At 41.2% G+C, this 25327-nt stretch overlaps 2 protein-coding genes across 4 annotated transcripts in view; one reads left to right on the forward strand and one right to left on the reverse strand.

The window, feature by feature from the left end:
* krt222 (keratin 222) overlaps positions 1-9090 on the reverse strand; it is a 30235-nt gene extending 21145 nt beyond the window's left edge. The window contains exons 1-4 of one of the 3 annotated variants that reach the window (XM_063883222.1): positions 7501-9090; positions 7080-7300; positions 4480-4562; positions 2724-2877 (exon numbers count right to left, since the gene is read on the reverse strand). In XM_063883222.1, the coding sequence (XP_063739292.1) occupies positions 2724-2877; positions 4480-4562; positions 7080-7277 (435 nt within the window). In that variant the 5' untranslated portion in view covers positions 7278-7300; positions 7501-9090. Of the gene's footprint in view, positions 1-2723; positions 2878-4479; positions 4563-7079; positions 7405-7500 lie in introns of those variants that run through there. The other 2 variants (XM_063883223.1, XM_063883224.1) reach the window with 2 other exon arrangements.
* A 10725-nt stretch (positions 9091-19815) lies between these two features.
* Positions 19816-24200, forward strand: LOC134865108 (keratin, type I cytoskeletal 13-like). Its single transcript, XM_063884529.1, has 8 exons — positions 19816-20281; positions 20939-21021; positions 21250-21406; positions 22195-22359; positions 22467-22592; positions 22766-22986; positions 23498-23580; positions 23672-24200. Exons 1-8 carry the CDS (start codon positions 19892-19894, stop codon positions 23776-23778), a joined length of 1332 nt encoding a protein of 443 aa, XP_063740599.1. The 5' UTR covers positions 19816-19891; the 3' UTR covers positions 23779-24200.
* Positions 24201-25327: the final 1127 nt, after the last annotated feature.

Raw genomic sequence — 25327 nt, forward strand, 5'->3', positions numbered from 1 at the left:
GACTGAAAGCTTTAAAAGGAGGGTGGTCCTTGAAATCATTGTTCTTCCTCTGTTAACCATGGTTACCTGAAAGGATGCAGTCATCATTGCTTTGCACAAAAAGGGCTTCACAGGCATATTGCTTCTGGTAAAATTGCACCTAAATCAACCAATTATTGGATCATCAAGAACTTCATGGAGAGAGGTTCAATTGTTGTGAAGAAGGCTTCAGGGTGCCGAAGAAGGTCCAGCAAGCGCCAGGACCATCTCCTAAAGTTGATTCAGCTGCTGGATCGGGGCACCAACAGTGCAGTGCTTGCTCAGGAATGGCAGCAAGCAGGAGTGAGTGCATCTGTACCCACAGCGAGGAGAAGATCATTTTGGAGGATGGCCCGGTGTCAAGACGGCCAGCAAAGAAGCAACTTCTCTCCAGGAAAACATCAGGGACAGACTGATGTTCTGAAAAGGTACAGGGATTGGACTGCGGAGAAATGGGGTAAAGTATTTTTTTTTGCTGAATCCCCTTTCTGATTATTTGGGGCATCCAGTGAAAAGCTTGTCCGGAGTAGAAAAGGTGAGCGCTACCATCAGTCCTGTGCCATGCCAACAGTAAGGCATCCTGAGACCATTCATGTGTGGGATTGCTTCTCAGCCAAGGGAGCGGGCTCACTCACTATTTATCCTCAGAACACCGCCATGAATAAAGAATGGTACCAAAACATCCTCTGAGAGCAACTTTTCCCATCCATCCAAGAACAGTTTGGTGAAGAACAATGCCTTTCCCAGCATGATGGAGCAGCTTGCCATAAAGACAAAGTGATAACTAAGTGGCGCCAGCAACAAAACATCAACATTTTGGGTCCATGGCCAGAAAACTCCCCAGACCTTAATCCCCTTGAGAGATTGTGGTCAATCCTAAAGTGGCAGGTGGACCTACAAAAACCAACACATTCTGACAAACTTCAAGCATTGATTATGCAAGAATGGGCTGCCATCAGTCAGGATGGGGCCCAGAAGTTAATCGACAGCATGCCAGGGGGAAATTGCAGAGGTTTTGAGAAAGAAGGGTCAACAATGCAAATATTGACTCTTTGCATAAATGTAATGTAATTGTCAATAAATGCCTTTGACACTTATGAAAAAGCTTGTAATTATACTTCAGTATACCATAGTAACATCTGACAAAAAGATCTAAAAACACTGAAACCCAAACTTTGTGAAAACCCATACTGGTGTCATTCTTGGCCATGCCATTGGAAGCAATTTGGGTTTAAATATCTTGCCCAAAGACACTTTGACATGTTGACGGCTGGGTCTAGAAATAAAGCCGCTGAGCTCTTGAGTCGCAGCACTGTAGTTTGGTAGAAAGAAAATAGTTCCTACTTGCAACTAGAGTGTGATATTAAATCCACACCAACAAAAAGATCTAAAGAAACTGATTAATAGCTGTACAGGTAAGAGGGGATATGGTTGTTTTTTTTGTTTACTGACCAGAACATGAACATTAACAACGTCAATGTCAGCTTGCTGAAAATGATGCCGGCCTTTTAGCTTAGCGTGTTAGCATCCTTTTAAAATTGGACTTTTTAACGACTGTTTTCAGATGTATTTTAATAAAAAAATATATCTTTCTGTTGCACTATATCTAAATGTTTTTTGTGTTTTTTTTTTTATTTCCTTGTGTTGAAATGTGCTATTTAAATAAACATGCCTTTCCTTTTATGACTTGGGTGTTAGCATGCTAGCATTTGCTAATCAAACATTAAGTTAAGAGTTCTTAACCGGGCATTTGGACATTGCTAAGGTAAAGGCGGCTAATGCTCGATGACATTTAGTAGTTTATTTTGTAATTTGTTAGCAACTGCAATTTGTATGAAACAAAGAAGCTTCAGACAGTATTTACCTAAGGGATAATATGCAGAGAGGTGGTCATTATGGGGAAAATAATACCCGACTGAAGGGGGTTCTCTTCCCTGCCTCGCTGCACATTATCCCACTTATTACTCGGCCAGATGCCAAACAAACTAACGACTCGACTCCCAATATTAATTGAAATTATTTTATGACTAAAAAATTATTGGTTTTTTTCGGCTAAGAAAAAAAAACCTTTGTTCCACGGATCACCAACGGCTGGAACTGCGACGACAACAACTTAACGGCAGCACTGAACGACGTTTTCTGTAACTGTTCAAGTCTGTTCACAGGTTCTGATCCACTAACCGGTCCTTAAACACTGCAGAGCCCAGACCTAGTGTTCACTTCCCGTCTGTCTTCTTCTGGTGATTTATCTGACGTCCAGCGCTCCGTCTTTTAACCCCTTTCCCTTTCTCTTTCTTGATCCTCCTTAGCAACGGTCATTATAGTCCTTGACAGCGGTCTGTTCTACTGGATTAACAACGTGTCACATGTTTGGAATTGACCAATCAGAATCAAGTATTCAACAAAGCCGTGTAACAATTATGTTTATTATGTAAGCTTGTGAGCTTATATATTTCAGGCTTTCTCACCACAAAAACATTTTAAAAAACGTTGACTTTGAAAAAAGAGGTTCAGCGATGTGACTGACCCAGGTTTTATGACTCATTACTGCATCACTCCATACAGAATGCATGTGTGAGACTGTGCATGAAGATGAGATAACACCATCAGAAAGAAAGATGGACAGGGACAGTAATACATGCAGACAAGTGATTTGTAAGGAAAGAAGAAGAAGAGCAAAAAAAGATGTCAGCACATTTAGTGACCTCAAACTCCCGGTGCATCTCCTGCAGATCCGTCATGGAGTGACAAAGGTCTGCCTGCAGGGTCGTGCTGCTCTGATCTGCCTTCCTCTTGGACTCCCTGAGCACAGCCACCTGCTGCTCCAGACGCATGGTTGTAATCTCCTCCATCTCACACCTATAATAGGATTTCAACAGACCAAAAGTGAGCCACATTCTGTGTTGAATGTACTGTGGCGATGCAGAAATTACATAAAATCCTTGTGTGAACTCAAAAACGAAAGAGAAACTGGGTGCATTAAGTGGGGGAATATTGTAGTTTAAACTGAAAGATGTCATATTGGTGCTTGACAACTAGAAATAGAAACAAAAAATTGCTCCTGTGGGTATTGTCCACAGTTTGCAATGCATTACATGTCTAATATATGTTATGTTTAATGCTAAAATAAATACCATGAATTATTATTAATATTATAAAAAGGACTTCAAAAGGACCAAAGAGAATGCAAAGAATATCACAAATTAAATAAAAAGACATATAAACCATAACAATGACTCAAAATGGCAACAAAGATTCAAAAAATGACTAAAAAATAAAGAGAAATAAAAACTAAAAAGACAAACAAAATGACCATAAAGCGACTCAAAACCACAAAAAAAAGGCATAAAACAACTTGTCTGTGTGTCTTGCTCCTATGTTGGAAAGCTCTTGGTGCTTTTAGCATATGTGTGTGCTGAGGATCCATCGTCTGATAATGATCACATGATGAGAGAGATTGCAGAACTCATAACTATAAGTTAAAAGGACTGTAAGGCCTTGACATCATTTTAACAGTGTTATCAGAGTCCAGAGTCCAGGAGAAATATCAGGCGGGGCTATAAATAGAACAGGTGTATTTATTTTGAGTTGCAGCGTGTCGCCTCTGTCCTTCAGGGGTTAATGGCTGGCAGGATGGTGTGTGTGTGTGTGTGTGTGTGTGTGTGTGTGTGTGTGTGTGCGTGTGTGTTTGTGTGTGATGAGGGAGGTGGGGGGGCTCGTTGTCACTCTCATCATTACATAAGGGAAAGTGTCGACGCGGCACAAAGCCGGTCCTGGATGTGTATGCAGGTTGTCCCTCAGGGGCGGGAACAGGCCTGAGTTAGGTAACAGAAAACTGGAAAAGCAATTTGTAGATTTTACACCTTTGCTTAGCCTTTATGGACCTGTAATGATAGTCTAGATTTTTTCTCATAACATGAGTACTATGCCTCTTGGGGTTTCTCCCTTCCCTGTAGTGTGTTCTATAGGTTTTTGTGCATGTAAACGTTCCGCAAAATCCCTTTGTTCTCTCCCACACTCCTGAAATGCCACCATTGTACTCCCTCGTCCACTACTGTAACATAGTGACATCACTATGTAACACATGCAATTGTAATGGCTAGCGCTACAACACATTAAAAGTGATGGGCTAAGGGGTGGGATATCTTTAAGCCGTTAACCAATCACAACAGAGACAGCCAGCTAACCAATCAGAGCAGACTGGGCTCTAGTTTCAGACAGAGGGTGAAAAGAGGTGCTGCAGCACAGGCAGTATGAGAAAAATAAAGAGCTTTCTGAACATTAAGGTATGGAGACATGTCACAGTAGAGAAACACCATACAAATATGAACCTGAGAATGAGCAGAATATGTCCTCTTTAAAATGTTTAAAGGATAGTGATCGTATGTCTGATATGCTCATCAATAAGCCCCAGGCTGTACTGAATGAGGGAGAGGTGCGTTAGAGTCAAATCCAGCTGACCTGGCCTGGATGGCAGCAGCTCTGGACTTCATGCTTTCAGACTGTAATGCCAATTGGGCATTCTCCATCAGTAGGTTACCAACCTGACAAAAATGGAGATAAAAAACTCAAGATTAGATTAGGGAAAGTGCAAAAAACAAGATGTATTTGTACGTATTGGCTCTTTAGAAACATTGTAATCCTGTTTATAATATCCAAGTTTTAAAAAGTAAGAGTAATCTGAATCAAAATATTTTATCTTTTTAAATTATTAACGTCTTTTTCGAGATTGAGCATACATAAATTGTTAAAACAAAGTGACAAAATCACTACACAAAGACAAAAAAACTACTCGCTGTCTGTGTGCCTAACAGTAATCTAATTACATCCTTTTAATGTCGCTTTAAGGAAATAGAGTAACTTTTTAAAATTCTGAACATGTAATCACATTACATGTATTACGATACTCCCCAAGACTCGTAAATCATGAATACAAAATATTTGATCCTTTACCAATTATTAACATCTTTAAAATAAATAAATAATCAGATTCAAGATATTTAAGCTGTTAAAAAAAACTATTACCAGGAAACTACAGTTGAAAGTGTAACAAGAAACATTAATGATAAGATTATTCTTCCTGTAACAATCTGATATATACTGGAAGTTGTACAGTAACCGTTTCCAATTGAATTTGATTCTCTCGGGTTAAGACTTGACATAAGTATTTTTAATTCCATTTACAGAATCCAAGTAGACAAAGGTATGTCCTTGAATTTTATAATACAAACACTAAGCCTACACACCTCGATTCCCTTAGTTTTCTTAACAGTGCAACAATTTTAAAACAAGACGCACCCATGTTGAACAGCAGCCAAAGATAACATGGAATATTCCACAACGTTCATATCATAAACATTCATTATGTAGATGCTTTATTTGTGATTCAAGAGCAGCACTTAAGTGTTCCTGGTTTAATCTTCTGAGCCCTAAATAAGACAACACCATGGAGTTCTTTAGAGGATAAATAGCAGGTAATCCTATATGTTAACGTGAAAGCATTTTTCGGATCAGGGAACAATAACACTGGCTATTCGGTCTGGTGTCTGTCACAGTCATGGGAACAGCAGCCAAACTTTGAAGACGAGGTGGCTGACGCGATGTGAAACAAGTCATTACAACGTCTGCCAGTGACATTTACTCAAGCAGAAAGGGATGTTAAACCCATAGAAAGTCAGATCACGTGAGATACCTGTTGGAGTTAATGTTCTACTAAGTGGAATGGCCTTTAAAGTTATAAAGGGTTTGGCATTCCTTCTGTGTGTGACAGTCTTTCTGGCTCTGGTGCATTGTGAAGACAGGCAGGGCTGCTTTGTTTGATGTGAAGTTACTTTCCACCTTATGGACTTACAGTGTATATACTTACATTGTGGTTGCTTATGGATTACTCGAACAGGAAACAGTCTTGTGAAAACAAAGACAATTTCACAGAACAAATAAATGTTTCTTTCAGTATCAAGTTTTGAAAACGATTTAATATATCAAGCGAACTACAGTTAATACGGTACATAAAACTCCCTAATAATCACCAGCCTTTTATAGACTCCAGGCCATGTTTGCCCCATAACTTGTATACACTTGCCCTTGTATCACATTTCAGCAACCACTTAATGAGTCTTAAAGAGTTGTTGTTACTAGGGATGGGAATCTGACAGTTGGACATTGCAAAACAATTAAATCAAACTGTGTGTACACTGTCTGAAGAAGAAACAAGAAGAAGAAGTCAAGGAAGAGAGGAAGAAATGGTTCCAAGCACGGCCCCAATTCACACAGAAAGATGAACACAGTGCTTTTTCTGGGTGCAATAAATAAGTCACCAATATTATCTGAAAATATGTCTTTAGTTTTAACAAAACTACTGCAGCAACACATCCGTAACCCCAACCCTATGTTTAAGGAAGATTATTCACATGCGTTCAGGCTTAGCAGCATTTTTGTCTGATAAAAGAAAATCCCTCTTCTAGCTTTTCATCTGCACTGTAATCAGACTGAAACACTACACACCTGTGACAACCTACTTATTTCACTGATAAATCATTTTAGCACACAATAGAGTAATTGATAAAGAATGGAAGCGATTGCCAGAATCATGGAAGGCATTGACGTAAAATGAAAAACATATTTTACATTCTCACCCCTAACTCGTACATGGGGGTTTTAAAAGAAAGTTTTAAAAAGTGAAAGCTCCAGCACAGAGGCGGTTGGGCCTCAGCCCTTAAGCCACTCTCCCCCCTCTTTAAGTGAACCTGTACTTGAGGCCCTTCACATGATGTTGCATGCGGCACTAGTAATCTGCTGTGTCTCTGTTGTGACTGCAGTCTTTGCTATGTGATTACACACACCTGCTCCTGTTGTCTGCCAACCAACATGGCCCAGAGCTGATGTAATGGATCATAATGCAGCATAATGATTAAACCTGAGTGGAAACAGCACGGCAGCAACACTGTCCTATCTTGCTCTGGCAAAGAGCTCGGCAATTTGTAGCACTTTTAAAAAGTCCAAATCATTTCATATCATTATCTGATAGCTCAAAAAACAACAACAAACAAAGAGATTTTGACCTGGGCACGGAGCTCGTTGACAGTCTGTTCCTGCTGGGTCCAGTCCTGGGAGCGCGATGTACTCCTGGACCCCCAGTCTGCGATCTGAGCTTCCAGCCGCTGGTTGGCCTCCTGGAGCCTCTTCACCTGCTCCAAGAAGCCCTTCAGGCGGGCATTCAGGCCCCCCATGGTGTGACTTGAGTCCTGCATCGAGTCCATTGAGGAACTTAGAGAGCACAAACCTGAATGTCCACAGACACAGAGACAAGCAGGCGCTCACATTTCCATACAGTCAAATGACACGGCCTGTAGTGCCTGTGATGGCCAAAACATACTGCCTGCTGAAAGACTTCTTGCAAAGATATGAAAGCAAATAGTTCGCCACCCATTTTTAGATCACACGAGGCGTTAACTAGGTAAATGTTTACCCAGTGATACTCACCTATGGCAACGTGGCCTTCTGAGGAAAGTGTAGTAAAGAGGCAGTAAAAGTCCCTTCTGATCTCCTGGTCACACTGAGCCGATGCAACACTCCCCACAGCTTAGCCACATTCCTGTACAGCGATTTGGTCAACACTTTTTCCTTTCCCACTGGGTCCCAGGTCATCAGCAGCGGGCCCCTGAGGCAGCACACAGACTGCTGTTAGCCTGCCGCTATTACCGCTTGCCTCTTCAGGATTCTCCACAACGGGGACGTCCCACCCTGTTCCACCTCATCCCCTGCGCAGGCAGCATGTGGGATAAGGGAGAGTGGTTTGGGGTGGTGGTGGTGGTGGTGGGGGGGGGGGGTAAGCAACGGAAACAGTGCTTACATCACCAGCACTCTGGGGCCCTTTGTGCTCTCCGATCCAGGATTACTGAGCCGCTTTCAAACAGGCAGCAACACAAGCTGTGGAGGGAATGTTCAGTGAGATACAGTGACAGGACCTGTGAGTGTATGTGTGCATCAGAGTGGTGCTTTAATAAGAGGTTGCATGAACTATAATTAATGTGAAATCTGTGTCCCTACACACCAGTAATACACACTTTGTGCAGGGTTACCTCTTGCTCAATAACAGTCTTGGCTGAGTGTTTGTGTCTGTCTGGGCCAAAGGTTTCATCTTCTCATATTAAAATGTACCTTTCAAAATCTCCTTGCTCACAGCCTCTGGATTATTTGCATACTCCCATAGATAACTTAAAGGTCCCCTATTATGCAAAATGCACTTTCTGCTGTCTTTTATACAGAAATATGTGTCCCCGGTGTGTAAAGAGACTCACAGTGTCAGAAAATACAACCCTCTCCCTTTACTCCTTACTCACATCTCTAAAAACGGGGGTACAAACGAGCTGATCCAGATTTGCTGCTGATGTGTCATATCGGAAATGTGTGCTAGCTTTACATTGGCAACGTCCCACCCACGTGACATGTCTCAACCTATCATCCCCCATATACAGTCATGAGCTGAATCCCCTCCGCAGCACCGCTGTGTCTTTGAGAGTTGTTGTATAGTTAGGTCCATATATATTTGGACACTGACACAAGTTTTGTTTTTTTACCTGTTTACTGAAACATATTCCCATTATACTTAAATAATGGACATGGACATAAAGTGCAGACTGTCAGCTTTCATTTGAGGGTATCCACATTCTGCTCCTTAACATGTGCCACCCTCTTTTAAAAGGGACCAAAAGAAATTGGACAATTGACTCAAAGGCTATTTCATGGGCAGGTGTGGGCAATTCCTTCGTTATGTCATTATCAATTAAGCATATTAAAGGCCTGGAGTTGATTTGAGGTGTGGTGCTTGCATTTGGAAGATTTTGCTGTGAAGACAACATGGGGTCAAAGGAGCTCTCCATGCAGGTGAAACAAGCCATCCTTAAGCTTCGAAACCAGAAAAAACCCATCTGAGAAATTGCTACAATATTAGGAGTGGCAAAATCTACAGTTTGGTACACCCTGAGAGAGAAAGAAAGCACTGGTGAACTCAGCAACGCAAAAAGACCTGGACTTCCATGGAAGACAACAGTGGTGGATGATCACATAATAATTTCCGTGGTGAAGAGAAACCCCTTCACAACAGCCAACCAAGAGAACAACACTCTCCAGGAGGAAGGCGTATCAATGTCCAAGTCTACCATAAAGAGAAGACTGCATGAAAGTAAACACAGAGGGTTCACTGCACGGTGCAAGCCACTCATAGCCCTCAAGAATAGAAAGGCTAGATTGGACCTTGTTAAAAAACATCTAAAAAAGCCAGCACAGTTCTGGAAGAACATTCTTTGGACAGATTGAAAGGAGAGGAGTTTATTAAAGCAAAGAAGTGGAATATTCTTGAATGGCCAAGTCAGTCACCTGATCTAGACACAATTGAGCATGCATTTCACTTGTTAAAGACTAAACTTCAGAAAGAAAGGCCCACAAACAAACAGCAACTGAAACCCGCTGCAGTAAAGGCTTGGCAGAGCATTAAAAAGCGTATGGTGATGTCCATGAGTTCAAGACTTCAGGCAGTCATTGCCAGCAAAGGGTTTTCAACCAAGTATTAGAAATGAACATTTTATTTTCAGTTATTTGATTTGTCCAATTACTTTTGAGCCCCTGAAATGAAGGGATTGTGTTTAAAAAATGCTTTAGTTCCTCACATTTTGATGCAATGTTTTTGTTCAACCCACTGAATTAAAGCTGAAAGTCTGCACCTCAACTGCATCTGAATGGTTTCATTTAAAATTCATTGTGGTAATGTACAGAACCAAAATTAGAAAAACTTTGTCTCGGTCCAAATATTTATGGACCTAACTGTATAATACATATAATGTCTCTGTTCTAGTGGTAAACACTGAGAAGTGTTTCAGAAATAATGCTGGATGTGGTTTGGAACATAATATGGGGTTTAATCACGGCAGAGTTTAGCTGAGTTTCTCCGTTAGAAAACTCTCTCTTCAGAGGAGAGATCATGACCCTCCAAAGGGGCGTGGCCAGCAGCAGCTCAAATTTAAATCGACAGTTACAGAATCAGCACTTTTGAAAACGGGCTGAGACATGTTGGGGCATCTCGCCCGGGGGGCAGGGTTACGTACTGCGTCACATCTCTCATGCGGGTTCTCGTCGGCTGAATGATGAAATTGCAATAATTTACAACACTTATAGCCTCGGTTGCTGGGTAACGATAAACGAACTCAAAGATCGTAGTTCTTAATTTCGCTTACAAACTGACGGTTTTATGCGTTCACTAAACAAAGATTATGGAAATTAAACACCACTAGCTAGCTCTGTGCCTGCCTGTGCGCGCTATGGTGCGCGCCGACCCTAGCCGACGAGAACCCGCATGAGGGATGTGACGCAGTACGTAACCCCCGCCCCCCGGGCGAGAGGCATCAACATTTCAGAGACCCGAGACAGAAGGATAGCAGACATGCTAAAATGCATGATCTGTTTGGTATTTTGAGCAAAACACGTCAGAGATATGTTTTAAAAAAAATTATATTTGAGACCTATAATATATATGCCATGAAAGAGCATAAAAGGAGACCTTTAATAATGCTGCTCAGAAAATATTCAAGGTGGTAAGCTGTGTGTTTGGTTAAGCAAGGGGCGTTGTATAAAGGTTCCATTGGATGTTTAAAGACCAGATCTGATCATATGAAATGCGTTGGCTAAAAGTACAAGATATTAGCCCGGCATAGCCTTTAATTAATTGGCTGGTCAATTATTGCAGTGAATAACAGTGTTCAAGGGTTAGACTAAATTCATGAATATAATTTCCTCTGATACTGCTTACATAAGATTGCTATTTCACTGCAGGGTAAATGCTCAAATATGGAATTTTGGTCCATAATGTGTCTGAGACTGCCCATCCATCCATCCATCCATCTTCTCCCGCTTTTCCGTCAGGGTCGCGGAGGTAACAGCTCCAGCAGAGAGCCCCAAACTTCTCTTTCCCTGGCCACATCAACCAGCTCTGACTGGGGGATTCCAAGACGCTCCCAGGCCAGCAAAGAGATATAATCCCTCCACCCTGGTCCTAGGTCTACCCCTCGGTCTCTTCCCAGCTGGACGTGCCTGGAACACCTCCCTAGGGAGGCCCCCAGGTGACATCCTCACTAGGTGCCCGAACCACCTCAACTGGCTACTTTCAACGCGAAGGAGTAGCGGTTCTACTCCGAGTCCCTCCCGGATGACTGAACTTCTCACCTTATCCCTAAGGGAGATGCCATCCACCATGCGGAGAAATCCCATTTCGGCCGCTTGTATCCGCGATCTCGTTCTTTCGGTCATGACCCATCCTTCATGACCATAGGTGAGGGTAGGAACGAAGATGGCCCGTTAGACAGAGAGCTTTGCCTTCTGGCTCAGCTCCCTTTTCGTCACAACGGTGCGGTAAAGCGACTGCAGTACCGCTCCCGCTGCTCCGATTCTCCGGCCCATCTCACGCTCCATTGTTCCCTCACTCGAGAACAAGACCCCGAGATACTTGAACTTCTTCACTTGGGGTAAGGCTTCATTCCCTACCTGGAGTGGACAGTCCATTGGTTTCCTGCTGAGAACCATGGCCTCAGATTTGGAGGTGCTGATCCTCATCCCAGCCGCTTCACACTCGGCCGCGAACCGATCCAGTGAGTGCTGAAGGTCACAGACCGATGAAGCCATTAGGACCACATCATCTGCAAAAAGCAGTGGTGCAATCCTTAGCCCACCGAACTGCAGACCCCCTCCCCCATGACTACGCCTAGAAATCCTGTCCATGAATATCACAAACAGGATTGGTGACAAAGCGCAGCCCTGACGGAGGTCAACCCTCACCGGAAATCGGTCCGACGTGCTACAGAGGACCCGGACACAGCTTTCGCTTTGAGAGTATACAGAGATTGGATGGCCCTGAGTAGAGACCCCCTCACCCCATACTCCCGCAGCACCTCCCAGAGTATCTCCCTGGGAACCCGGTCAAACGCCTTCTCCAAATCCACAAAGCACATGTAGACCGGATGAGCGTACTCCCAGGCCCCCTCCAGGATCCTTGCGAGAGTAAAAAGCGACCAGGACGAAAACCGCATTGTTCCTCCTCAATCTGAGGTTCGACAATCGGCCGGACCCTCCTTTCCAGCACCTTAGAGCAAACTTTCCCGGGGAGGCTGAGTAATGTGATGCCTCTGTAATTGGCACACACCCTCTGACCCCCTGTTTTAAAAAGGGGGACCACCACCCCGGTCTGCCACTCCTTCGGTACTGTTTCCGACTTCCACGCAATGTTGATGAGACGTGTCAACCATGACAGTCCTTCAACACCCAGAGCCTCTCATCCACCCCCGGGGCTTTGCCACTGTGGAGCTGTTTAACTACCTCAGTGACTTCCCCCCATGAGATTGGAGTTGATCCCCCTTCATACTCCAGCTCCGCCTCAAACATAGAGGGCGGAGTTGTCGGATTCAGGAGTTACTCAAAGTGTTCCTTCCACCGCCCTAACACACTATCAGTTGAGGTCAACAGCGTCCCATCCTTACTGTACACAGCTTGGATGGTTCCCTGCTTCACCCTCCTGAGGTGTCGGATGGTTTTTCAGAACAACTTTGGTGCCGACCGAAAGTCCTTCTCCATGGCTTCTCTGAACTTCTCCCGCTCTGGTGCCACGTACACTTATGAGCATCCTTATGTTTGAACATGGTGTTTGTTATGTGTTTGTTTGTTATACTCAACCGGGGGCTTGTGAGTATCCCCACACCCGCTCAGCGCCTCACACCTTGGGCAACTCCATAGAAGAATAGATTCCAACCCCTATCCAGAAGTAAGGTTCCAGAGCCGACGCTGTGCGTAGAGGTGAGCCCCACCAGATCCAGCTGGGAACGCTCCACCGCCCGCACAAGCTCTGGCTCCTTCCCCCCCAGAGAGGTGACATTCCACGTCCCCAAAGCCAGCTTCTGTCGCCTGCCCATTCTTACGATATTCGAAATACAAACAGTAATCAATACACACTCTCTGTGGAACAAACACAAGCACATGGCTGGTTGTTATGCAGAATGGCTCAGGAATGCTGCTGAATTTTGACTTTGGCAAAGGCATAACCCGCCCTACTCCGCCGCTGATTGGCTAGTACTTCTTGCCTACATTTGTTGGTTGGCTGGTTTAAGGCATGAGGAGTGACTTCAGCTAGGGCAGGGATTCCCAAAGTGTGGTGGGGGTGCACGAAATGAAACATGTAATGGTGGTCTGGTGTAAAAATTTTACACAGTGTTGTTTTTTAAGTGGGATTTTTCCATAGGCTACAATAAAAATCAGGAACAATAAACATTTCCTTTGTAATCCCTTTTTTTTTAAATCAAAAAACTATAATTGATTAGTTTTTGATAGAAACGTAGTAGAAGACAGCCGCTGTGTTCTGTAGGCTAGGATATATGCGTGCCAACTCGTTTCATTCATTCTTTCAAATATGATTAACTGGCTGAAATCAGGGAAACTGTCAAGTGGAACGTCTCATGACAAAGTTGTTAGTCATGAAGGAAGAGAGGGGCCAATAGAGAGTGAGGAACAGAGACGGAGAGAATAGGAACGAGTCCGAGAGAAGAAAATGAGCGGGAGTCAGGAAATGATTGATCCTCGTTTTTATTTATTTTATCTGTTTCTGAGCCCATGCTCTTTAATGTTGCAATTTTTCTTTGTTGCATTATATTGAAACTTTGTTGATATTGTTATTGTCATGCGTGTTCTGGTTATTTGCGCATGATTAAACATGAGTCTTTATATGGCGATATAACAAAGCTTTGTTGCGTTTTTTGGGGGGGTGCGTCAACCCGGTTGGGACGTAGAAGGGGGTGCGCCGCAAAAAAGATTTGGGAACCGCTGAGTTAGGGTAAGAACATCAGGGTAAGCACCCAAACGTAGGGTAGGGTTGGTCCTTTGCCCAGTAGGAGCAATAGGGTGTTAGCTTTCTGGATAAAATGACCAATTAGCTTTCGGTATAATGGGACATTTTCCAGATGAGTGGGTTTTCAGAAATATTGAAAAAATGTTTTATACAGGTGCAATTTCAGGAAAAAAGTGGGGCAAGAAGCTTTATTACCCAATGAAATTGCAGAGCTACTTGGTGAATCAGCTTACAAGATAACTGCTAACATGCTAGCTAGCTAGCTAGCTGAGGCTGTGCAGTCAGAATAACTCTCACAGATACTAACCATGCCAACTTCTAGTTTAAATAGTGCAGTAAAAAGACATATATGTTCCTTCTATCTATCGTCTTATAACTGTCTGTAAACGTTTTTTCTTTTGTGGAGAAGTTTATTATCCAGAGGAGTAAATTAAATAAAAGTTGTTGATAATTAGATATAAAAGATTCTTCCATTTATTATTTTTCAGTTATCTCTGAGATCATCACAGGTTAGTTAATTCAAAATGAACTCATCCCAAAATATATGCCTTTAAAATTCTGCTATGATGCGAAGGCTTAACAGAAGAGAGTGAGTCATAAATTCAGTTAACTAAGTCATTAATATGTATCTTAAATTATATTAAATATGCAACTGGTCCTACTTGACCTGTGGTAGATTGATACAGAACTAAAAACTAAAGTGTACAGAAAAAACATATTCAAAGTTTCATGTCACTCAGTTTGGAACCATTACAAATTTGTATGAGGTGGGAATGACACAATTAAATCTAAAAGTATGATTATACAGGGTTTCCTTGATAACATGTTTTTTTTCTTCCTTATTTTTCCCCAGAGACCAACTTGTGTACATGTTTGTGTATATATTTGCTAACCTGATGACTTACAGATGGTAAACATGCCTGACTGGAGGAGACAGGATGAGAGGATAATTAATACAGAGCGGAGTCGGCACTTGTTTCTGCTACACCATTGTCCAAATATGCTCACTGTCTAGACTTTTTTTCTTTACGCAGATAAAAGGACAGAAGAGGAGCAGTCAGCTCATGTGGTTTTCCTGACAGTTTGCCAGGGTTCTGCATTTAATCCTTGATTAATGGAAAGAAAGAGTGTCAGTTAAAGCACAGTAAAGAAGAACAATATAGAAGAACACAAATGCTGGCTATCAGCTGCGACACTTACCGTCACACTCCCACGCCTTGTCAGCAAGCTGGTTTCCTGTTGGCAAGGCTAAGATGATTAATATCGCTGTCAGGTAAAATCCCAGAAAAACAGCACCTGTCAGGGCGTTTCAGGTATCTCTGTATTCACTGTCAGGGACAAATTATTTTTGCTATGACTGCAGGGAATGCCGCCGAGCCTGCTTTTTAAGCTGTCATGGTGCTCCTACAAAGATCCAAGAAGTCTCCCGCTCTCTGTCGCACGACATTTGGTGAGGGGGAATCACGTAACTGCGTGATACAGGGACAAGCAGGTAGTGACTTGTTAGGCAAATTTAAGGAGCAGTGGTGGAGGTTTCAGAGTAAGACGCTGCCTACAAGTTGATATAAACAAACCATCCTTGGATTATGGGTTTAACACCGAACCTTACCCCTGCGACTCGACATTCCTCTCACTGTTCTCCGTGAGGGTGGGCGCTTGGGAGACCTTTGATCATGCCTTTTGTGATCCCACCTTTTCTGTACAAAGATCCTTTTAAGTGTTTGACTGCCAAAACAAGGAAAAGAAACACCCCTTATAATAACATACAACACTTAGTTCCATTCTCTAACTGTTGTAAAACAAACCCCATGCCAGAAGCGTTTTGTCTGTACATGAAATCATTACTGTACGCACGCCTTGTACTCAATTTCAAGGTATTGTTGTTTAAATCCAACCACAAAAAGGATTATCTTCACATAAACTCTTTGCCATACTATGCTGTGGGGCAATGTTCAGCTAAAGCATTTTCATGTGCTTTTACTTGCAATGGGAAGATATTGTAAGACACAGAAACCGCAATAACTTCTTGAAATGCCAAATCACTCAACCTGCGACAAGCATGACTTATTAGTATACGTCGAGTGCTAATCCAGGCATTCATCATACGAGGTTCTCTTGAAAATAATCATTAGTATCATTGAACAAACCAAATGTGTAACGTGGCTTACGCTTGTTATTACAAACCCACAGGAATTCTGCTACTGTTTCTTTCAGCTCTATGGACAGTGTGAACATGTTACGAACTAAAACACCCCTCATTCCATACATTTCCGAGCTAGTCAGAAACAAAAAAACAAGCATGGCATACAGTTCAAAGAAACACCTTTGCATGTGATTTACATCTAAGGGAACCTAAGGGAATGATCACCTTTTTTTTTACTAACCAGGGTGTTTCCTCATGACCGATGGAAAGTTGATTGTAAATTACACAACACTGACAACATAAATAATAAGATAAGAATGTATCATTAACATTGATCATGAATGCTATTTTGTTCCATTCCTACACTGCTTCTCAACAATATTGAGCCACAGCAAAAACACATTTGGGTATTACCCTGAAGGCTGTGAAAGACAACATTAAGTTAATGTGAAGGTTAAAAACCTGAGGCAGCTCAAAACCATTTACATCAAAGTCACTATCATTAAATATTTGAAAAGGAAAAGAAGTTCTGCTACAAGTCGTGAAAAACTATTATCTTTGTCATAAATGGTTTGACATTTTGCGAAGCACCTCAGGGCTACACACCATACTTTCTTTCCACAAAACAATTACCATAGGAGTGCCAGACAGCTGTCATTTGCTGTTACATAGAACAAGGATGGGCAAATATTTCAAAGAAGCCAACAAGTCTGGGACTTGTTTTTAATGTCGGCCCTGCGATGAGTGTGGTCAGCAGAGAGGCTGGTGCAGGGGTGTGGGTTTGCCAGGTAGCTGCTTATTGAAAGTGAGAAGAGGCTCTTCTTTGTTTCATCCAACCCGCCAACGTTAGATGTCGTGACAACATACAGTAGAGAAGCCAAATTACCCTGTCAGAACAGCCTGTCACTAACAAAGCATTCTGGGACATCAGAGTTGGTAGAGCATGACACAGAGACCTAAGCCATCATTTCCCACATGACAAATTATGTTTGATCCTTAACCTTTTGTTTTATTAGACAATGTTTGATATACTGTGAAAAAATATTGACTAGGCACAATTGGGAAATGACACCGATTTAAGTTATTTTTGGGGGGGCTTTTTGCCTTTAATCGGATAGGACAGTGGAGAGTGACAGGAGAGAGAGTCGGGGTGGGATCCAGAAAGGACCACGGGTCGGGAATCGAACCCGGGTCGCCGGCGTACGGTGCAGGTGCCCCAGCCTGTTGCGCCATGGCCGGTGCCTGCACTTTTTTTTTACCTGTAAATCTCTAAATAAACATAATTAACAAATACATTGTATTAACCCCCATTTCATTACCTGGTTTATAAATGCCGGACAAAATTCTATCAATTATTTATAAGGAATGAATGTCTCAAGACAACTAGCTCAATCTGTGTACGTTTTGTCAAAAACACTGAGCCACTATGCCCGAATCCTTTAATTCCACAACCTGACCTCACATTTTAGCTCCTTTTAGTCTCAGCATAGTTGGATCAAATGCTAATCATGCTTAGTGTATCCTCCTTTGTCAGTTTAACTTTATTTTAAGAAGTTTATCTGATGGCTTTGGAGCATTTACATGTCAGTAGTTCTATCAGTCCTTAAGAAATATGGCTAAATACTGTTTTACTACTTTAGAGTCAACACTGCCCGGGTTGCTAAAGTACTGAAGGTTTCCTGTATAAGTCATATTCTGTTAACAAAGTAAACAGTAGCGAAATTGAAAAGCCACAGCTTAAGAACACCTGGTTAAAGAACATCAACCACTTGTCAGTCTCTTGTCAGTGATCCATTTCCGATGCACTACAATGGTAATATCAAATCAATTAAACTTGGTATTGAAGTGTTGTTGAAATGTCTGCAGCAATGACGGTGAACAGGACTTGGAGTCTGTTCAGTTTAAAAGTGATTGTAAAAACTTGAAACAACGCCTCTTGGCAGCTGCTATGGGAATTGGACTATCGTGGTACTCCATCGTTATTTGGCCATGAGTCCACTAATGATGCCAAGATCAACATTTACCTGCACTGCAAAACAAAAATCTGCACAGTATTACAGGCTTAGCGGCAGACAGAAATGGAAGGATAACTGAACATTTTGAATGTTATGAGAATTTTGTAAACACCAAAAAATTGTAAGAAAAACTCATGTTAGCAGAGTGACAAAAAATAAAGTGAAATGGAAATACTAAACTATTTCAAGCTAGAAGTTAAACATTTTGACACAGAGACAGACATCTGCTCACCTATAACAGCTTGGAACAGCAGCAATAGCTTGAGGCAGATACGGTTGATTAAACATGTTTTCTGAGTAATAAATGTTTGCTCTTTGAGAAATTTGCCAACACCTAATAAGAATTTAATCAAAGTAATCTTAAAAACAAAATGCTTGGTGGCAAACCTTCAAGTATCTTGGCAGCACAGGGAAATGTTGTGTTATCTGTTTTTCACCCAGCCACGCTTAGCTAACCTTATGTGCATTTTAAGTAGTAACATTTGAATTATAAATCAAACTCATACAGAGTAATGATACTCAAGTATTGACACACAAAATTGATGCTAGCACATGGTAACTGCTACCTATCATACAGAAGTGCCAGACGACCATAGTTGTTAAAGGTATTACATTAGCAACAACAACACCCCCAACAAAACAGAAAAAAAGTATACAACATATACGTACATATACAAGTATGACAAATTTAACCAGTGCCCATCCACGCTAACTCTTGCTAGCAGACAGCTGGGAAATCCATTGGGGGGGTATACTTTTAAAAGGGTTCAGAGAGCAGTAAGGCCATCAGTAAACTCCAACTTCTATGTGTATTTCCAAGAGAGGACTTTTGTTTTGAGGAGAACGGAGATAGCTTTAAGGTAAACATAGACAGCCATGTAGCCTAACATATTTTAACAGCTAACATATGTTAATGTTAGCTGGATAGGTTAAGATGTACTCAAGTTAAAAAACGAGGTACTTCTACTTTACTTGGGTATTTTCAAATTAAACTGCTTTATACTTTTATTACGTTAAATATATTTTACATATTTTATTTCTAATTCGCTGATTTAGGTTAACACAAAATATGAAAACACATTCATTATCATACATTAATATAGGCTAAGCTACCCAGCAGAGTTTAAAGTAATTCAAATAAAACCCTTCAAGTACAACACGGAAGTGATGAACACATAAATGCACCTATCAGTTTAAAAAAACTAATAGATATTTGGTGTTTTATTGTACCTTTCTGCATAATGATTACTTTCATTATTGGTACTTAAAGTATATTGTGATGTTTATACTTTTTTACTTTTAAGTAAACATTTGAATGCTGTACTTTTACTTTTAACAGAGTATTTTTACACTGTAGTATTGCTACTTTTACTTAAATTAATAATAATCTGAGTTCTTCTTCCACCTCTGCATATTGTTTCTTTTAGTTCTGGGTCAGGTACTATAAGACATGTGGGACATGCTTACTTCTTAAGTTATCAACAATCTACAGACAGCGTGGAAAATAAATGCCAATCCTCTATTCTGCATGACACCAAGAGTATTAGACTGGCTTAATTAAAGTTGACGTGATGAACAAAAAACACCTCACACGCCTATGTGCCCTGCCTGCCAGCCGTTATATCGGACAGCAAACCTGAATGCCAAAACCACCACGCCCTGTGTGGTCACACCTGTCATGATGGAGCCGCAACTTCCCACCTACCTGTTCGGCCGCTCCCACCTCCGGGAAGGAGGCTATAAAGTGCATCCTCCAGGCTGCCTTAACAGCATCTCCTCCCGGGTTAGACAAGTCGAAGTGAACGCTGCACCTGAGTCAGAACAGAAGTCACAATGGCCACTTATCGCACTGGGTTTAGTAGTTCTTCCATGTCCAATATGAGGACTGGCTCCAGCAGGGGGTCTAGGAGCGTGTATGGCGGTGCAGATGGTAGAAGTGTCCGCGTGTCCTACGCCTCCAACGGGCTCGGCGCTGGTTTTGACTTGGCAGGTGCACTCGGAGGCGGCGGAGGCGGCGGGAGCAGTATGGGCATTGGTGGCAGCGAGAAGCAAACCATGCAGAACCTCAATGACCGCCTGGCCACCTACCTAGAGAAGGTGCGCGCTCTGGAGTCCGCCAATGCGCAGCTGGAGCTTCAAATCCGCGAGTGGATGGCTAAGCAAGCCCCCAGTACCAGGGACTACAGCAAATACCAGATAATCATCGAGGACCTGCGCAAAAAGGCAAGATCCCCTTTACTACTGTAAAATAATAAGATAGCCTAATAACCTACAATAAATGTTATTTAGTGCATTTTCCCATCTCTAAACTTACCTCAAGCCATTGTTTTAAATAATATGATACTAAATGTGATATTATCAATTTTGTCCTGGTAATCTTGAATAATAACCAAATAATTTTGTATTTCTAAAAAAGATGAATAACTACTTTTCCCATGTCTAAGCTTTTATTTTAAAACACAACACTCCACGGATTAGAATACATTAGAATAGATCATCTATAGACATATCATATTTAACATTTTCCACCATATTGAGTCCTCTTACTTTATTCAGACTCACTATGTAGTCTAGACAGCGATATCATTCTCAGTTATTAAAGAATATCACATATTAGTGAGTTAATGTCATAGAGAACAGGTTAGTTTGGACTTCAAAACCATCACTACTTTTTCTTTATTTAATTCTAACTACTGCCCACAAGCACTGCCAAGAGTGATGCTTAACACTTGATGAAAGAAGTGATGCAAGGTCAGGTTTAAAAAACACTCTACTGTACAGCTGACCAGCCCACATTCCAAATACCGAAGCACTTACACACCTTTGTGGCTGTATTATATGTGGATAATAAACTGTTGACATTACTTTTCTTCCTTCTAGATTTATGATGCTTCCCTAGACAATGCCAGGCTGATGCTGCAGATTGACAATGCCAGACTGGCAGCAGAGGATTTCAGAATCAAGTGAGTGGAAATGTTATATAAGAAGTTATTAACCTATAAAGCATAGTTTATAATGACAAATGTCCGGAACTACGCAGGTTTGTTCTGTACACTGTACTCCCTGTCTGTGTGGACTTATTGTCACAAGGGTGTAACGGTCAACACATAACACTGGTTTAACTGGTTTCAGTGGAGCTTCACCTTTTCTTTTTTTGTTGATGGTAACTCTCTGTGCCTGTTTCTTGACAGGTATGAGAATGAGCTTGCAGTGCGTATGTCAGTGGAGGCGGACATCATGGGACTGCGTAAGGTTCTGGATGATCTGACCATGGCACGGTCTGACCTGGAGATGCAGGTGGAGGGACTGAAGGAGGAGCTGGTCTACCTGAGAAAGAACCATGAGGAGGTGAGAGTAGTCTCGTTCATTGTACTTTACTATGTTTATGTACGTCATCAGCTTTTGGGGGCATTTGTGTGTTTACACTGACAAGTATAGGCGCAGAATGAGTTAAAAATGTGAATGTGGAACGCTGGATACTTTCCGCTCTAAGCAGTTGCTATTTCGGCTACGAAGCAGAAATTGAGGGACCAGCAGCAGTTGTGATGTTATTTGAACACCGAAATGTATAAATGAAAGTTATGGGTCAGATAGAAGCTGAAGTATGTTTATCGCGTAAAGTTAGCAAGACGTAACTATTTGGTACAAAAAATGATAACGATGCTAGCTAGCTAACTGGCGATTGCCACGTCTGCTCTGCTAGATTTAAGACAAATCTACCCTGTTTAAATTAACTACATAGTGTACACATTTTACAAAGTAAGTTTATTAACGAATCATTACGAACTATGTTTTTTTTACTTTTAAAAATAATGATACATTTAGTAATTTAATTTTCATTTATTTAAATACTTTACAAAATGTAATTACCAAAGTTACTTTAGCATACATTTCAAGAAGCTAATGTAACTTTGCAAAACACTCTCTGTTGCTAAAAGCTACACCTACATAACGTTAAATTTTTAAAAAACGGAGTGAATGGAAGCGTAGTAATTAGGTCAGTAAACTCACTCAGCAGCTGCAGTAACACAATATTTATCCATTAACAAACAGCTGACGGTGCTACTATTACCAAGTTTCATAATGGTTTTATTTTTAACCTTACCTGACCTTTGACTCTGTTGTCCTGCCTGTAGGAGATGGCAGCAATGAGAGGCCAGGTTGGTTCCAGCTCTGTGAACGTGGAGGTGGACGCCGGGCCTCAGGAGGACATGACCAGGATCATGGATCAGATCAGAAGCCAGTATGAGGGCATCGCTGAGAAGAACCGCCGTGAAATGGAGGCCTGGTACAAGGGCAAGGTGAGGGGAGCAAGGAGACACATTATGTCCGCATCTTATGTCATTGAAGAAGAGTCTTGAATATCCAGGTATTGCTTACATATTTATGTTTAATTTCTTCTTTCTAGTTTGACGAACTCAACAAGCAGGTTGCAGCCAGCACAGAGACCCTTCAGACCTCCCGCACTGAGATCAACGACCTGAAGAGGACCCTGCAGGCCCTGCAGATTGAGCTGCAGTCCCAGAATAGCCTGGTAAATCTGATATACAGATATTCTCTACCACACTTTCTAACCTGTTGCAATATACCAGCACTATAAATACTGAGTCAATCAGTGAGTAAGTGACTTAGGTAGATAAAGAAAAAACAATATATCAGCACTCAGAATCCGCTTATTCTCCTTCTTGTTGTTCTGCTTATGTGCAGAAATCCGCTTTGGAGGGCCAGCTTTCAGAGACCGAGAATCGCTACAGCCAGCAGCTGAGCCAGCTCCAGAACATGGTCTACTCCCTGGAGAACGAACTCCAGGAGATGAGGAAGGACATTGAGAGGCAGTCCAACGAATACCAGATTCTGCTTGACATCAAGACCAGGCTGGAGATGGAGATCGCCGAGTACAGGAGACTGTTGGATGGAGAGGATGTAGGGTAAGTTGACTTGTCACAAAAGTCATTGGCGATTATTTTTTTTATCTGTAGCTGGACTTAAACAATGCTGGCAGATTATTGGATATCTGTCCCTTATTAACTGAACTATTGAAACTCTAAATCACTTTCATCTTGGAAAAAAAATCCCTTCAAGTTTTATGATAATTGTGAAGCTACAGCTAAGAAACAGTTAGCCTATCCCAGCAAGGAATAAATAACAGCTAGCTTGGTTTTTCTAAAGATCGCAAAATCTGCCTTATAGCACATTTGAAATTCAATAATTGAAACATTATAAACAAACAGGTATAATGTGTTAACAAGGGAGCTTAAGAGATGCTTATAGACATTTCTTTCTTTTTCCCACAAGCCAAATAACTGGCTATAACTTCATATTTAGCTTTTGAGGGGTATCGGCTTTCTCACTAAAGCCAATACCTCAAAATGTTGGACCATTCTTTCACACTATTGTTTAATATTATGGTTTTAATTGTAACTTTTGTCTATCTTCCAGAATATCTTCCAGTAGATCTTCAAGTCAATCTTCCCAAAAAACTGTGACAATCAAAGAAGTTGTCAAAAAACAGGAAGTCGTAGGTAGGTTTACATCACTGATGTAACTTTTTGCTCTTTACGTGTAAATATGTCTATGCCACATATAAGAGTTTGTTATACGTTTTCTTTACAGCTAAACCAGTCATAACCAAAAGGACAAGGGTGATGATTGAGGAGATTGTTGATGGAAAAGTGGTCTCACGCACAGAAGATGTGAGCGAAGCGCTTGAGTCATGCTAGATGGGGGTCGAATTTTACCCATCTGATGTCTCTCCCACTTGAAGACTTCTAAAATCTGCTATGTTTTTGTTATATCAAAGTCTGAAACAACATTGCATATTCTTTATATCTCTCTCCAAAAAGGTGTGCAGGAATTAATAATTTGATTTATTGTCAGGAAATATTTATTCTGAAGCATTGTCTGAGCGATGGAAAAGGTCAATAGAAAATGCTTGTGCATTTAAGCTCATGTAAAATATTGTTTCAAAATGGATCACTCAGGTGCAATCACAAAAAGGAAATCCGACCATTGCCAAAGTGTTTGCCAATCTCTGTGATATTAAGATTGTTCTCAATTAGCACCACTCGTCCCATACATCTTGTGTAAAATCTATTGTGTTAGGGATATTTTCAATTTCCGAATAAACATCTTTCTTCCATTAGTTTGTATGTTGAAACTATTTGTCTTTAAAAAAAAGAAGAAGGAATCAAAAAGCTACATGTATTTAAAGTCACAGCCTTATCAATTTACCTCCATGCTCTGTGAAAACTTTTATAAAAGGCTACATGTCAACGGCCAGGGTACACCAAAACTAGGAGATCAGGTTACGGATGAAAAGATTGGGAAGCCCCAAATCACAACAAATGCCTCAAGGGGGTGCACAAAGAAAACAGATGCAGAAACAAAAACAAAATACAAATCTCATATATATGAGATTTGAAATACAAATCTCATATATACTATGAGATTTGTATTTCATATCACAAAATTTAAATTAAATTATTATCACTGTAACTTGACAAATCTTCTCTTTCTTTTCTGGTTTTGTCCTGCTGCTGTTACAACAAAATAAATAAATAACTGCAACCTTCTCACATCGTTAGAGAAAATATTTAACCACAAAGACTTTACTGTGTAATAATTATCAATTTTTTCAATCTAAATTGGTTTTTGAAACTTAGAAGAAATAATACACGACTGTTATCTCGAATTATTTGTTTTATTAGCAATGAAAGCCAGCACTTTAAAAAAAAAAAAAACAATGATGTTTCACTTTCAACCTTTTCTGAAAGCTGCAAGCACGCTAGGCTTAGTTTTTTTTTTTCCAAACTAAGGGGGGGTCCAAACCAAATTGTAATTAACTTGAGGATGATCTTTCTTTTTACTAAGTCAAACATAAAGTTCAGTCACCTTTCCCACCCAAAAAATTTGCGTAACGGTCTCTTCCTTTGTCAGATATAACCAAAACCTTGTGGTTGCTAACTGTTAGCTAATGTTAGCAATCTTTAGCTAGATATTGCTCTATGACAGATAGGCTATAAACTAGAGCCTAATGCACAAATTGGCCCACGTTGTGACTTTTCCACTTAATCATCTCCATTATACCTTCGTTTACCACTTAAATTCTGTTTAACAAACCTCACAGTCTCGCTTTACCGGACTTAAATTAAAACATAATAATAAGCTTTATACAGTCTTGGTAGTAAGTTGTGGAGAGGTTCTCTCGCTATATGCAGTGTCTCTATCTGTCCACTAGATGTCGGTATGTTCAATTAGTTTAGGTGTTGG

This window comes from Eleginops maclovinus, chromosome 5, assembly GCF_036324505.1.
Source record: "Eleginops maclovinus isolate JMC-PN-2008 ecotype Puerto Natales chromosome 5, JC_Emac_rtc_rv5, whole genome shotgun sequence".
Lineage (NCBI taxonomy): Eukaryota > Metazoa > Chordata > Actinopteri > Perciformes > Eleginopidae > Eleginops > Eleginops maclovinus.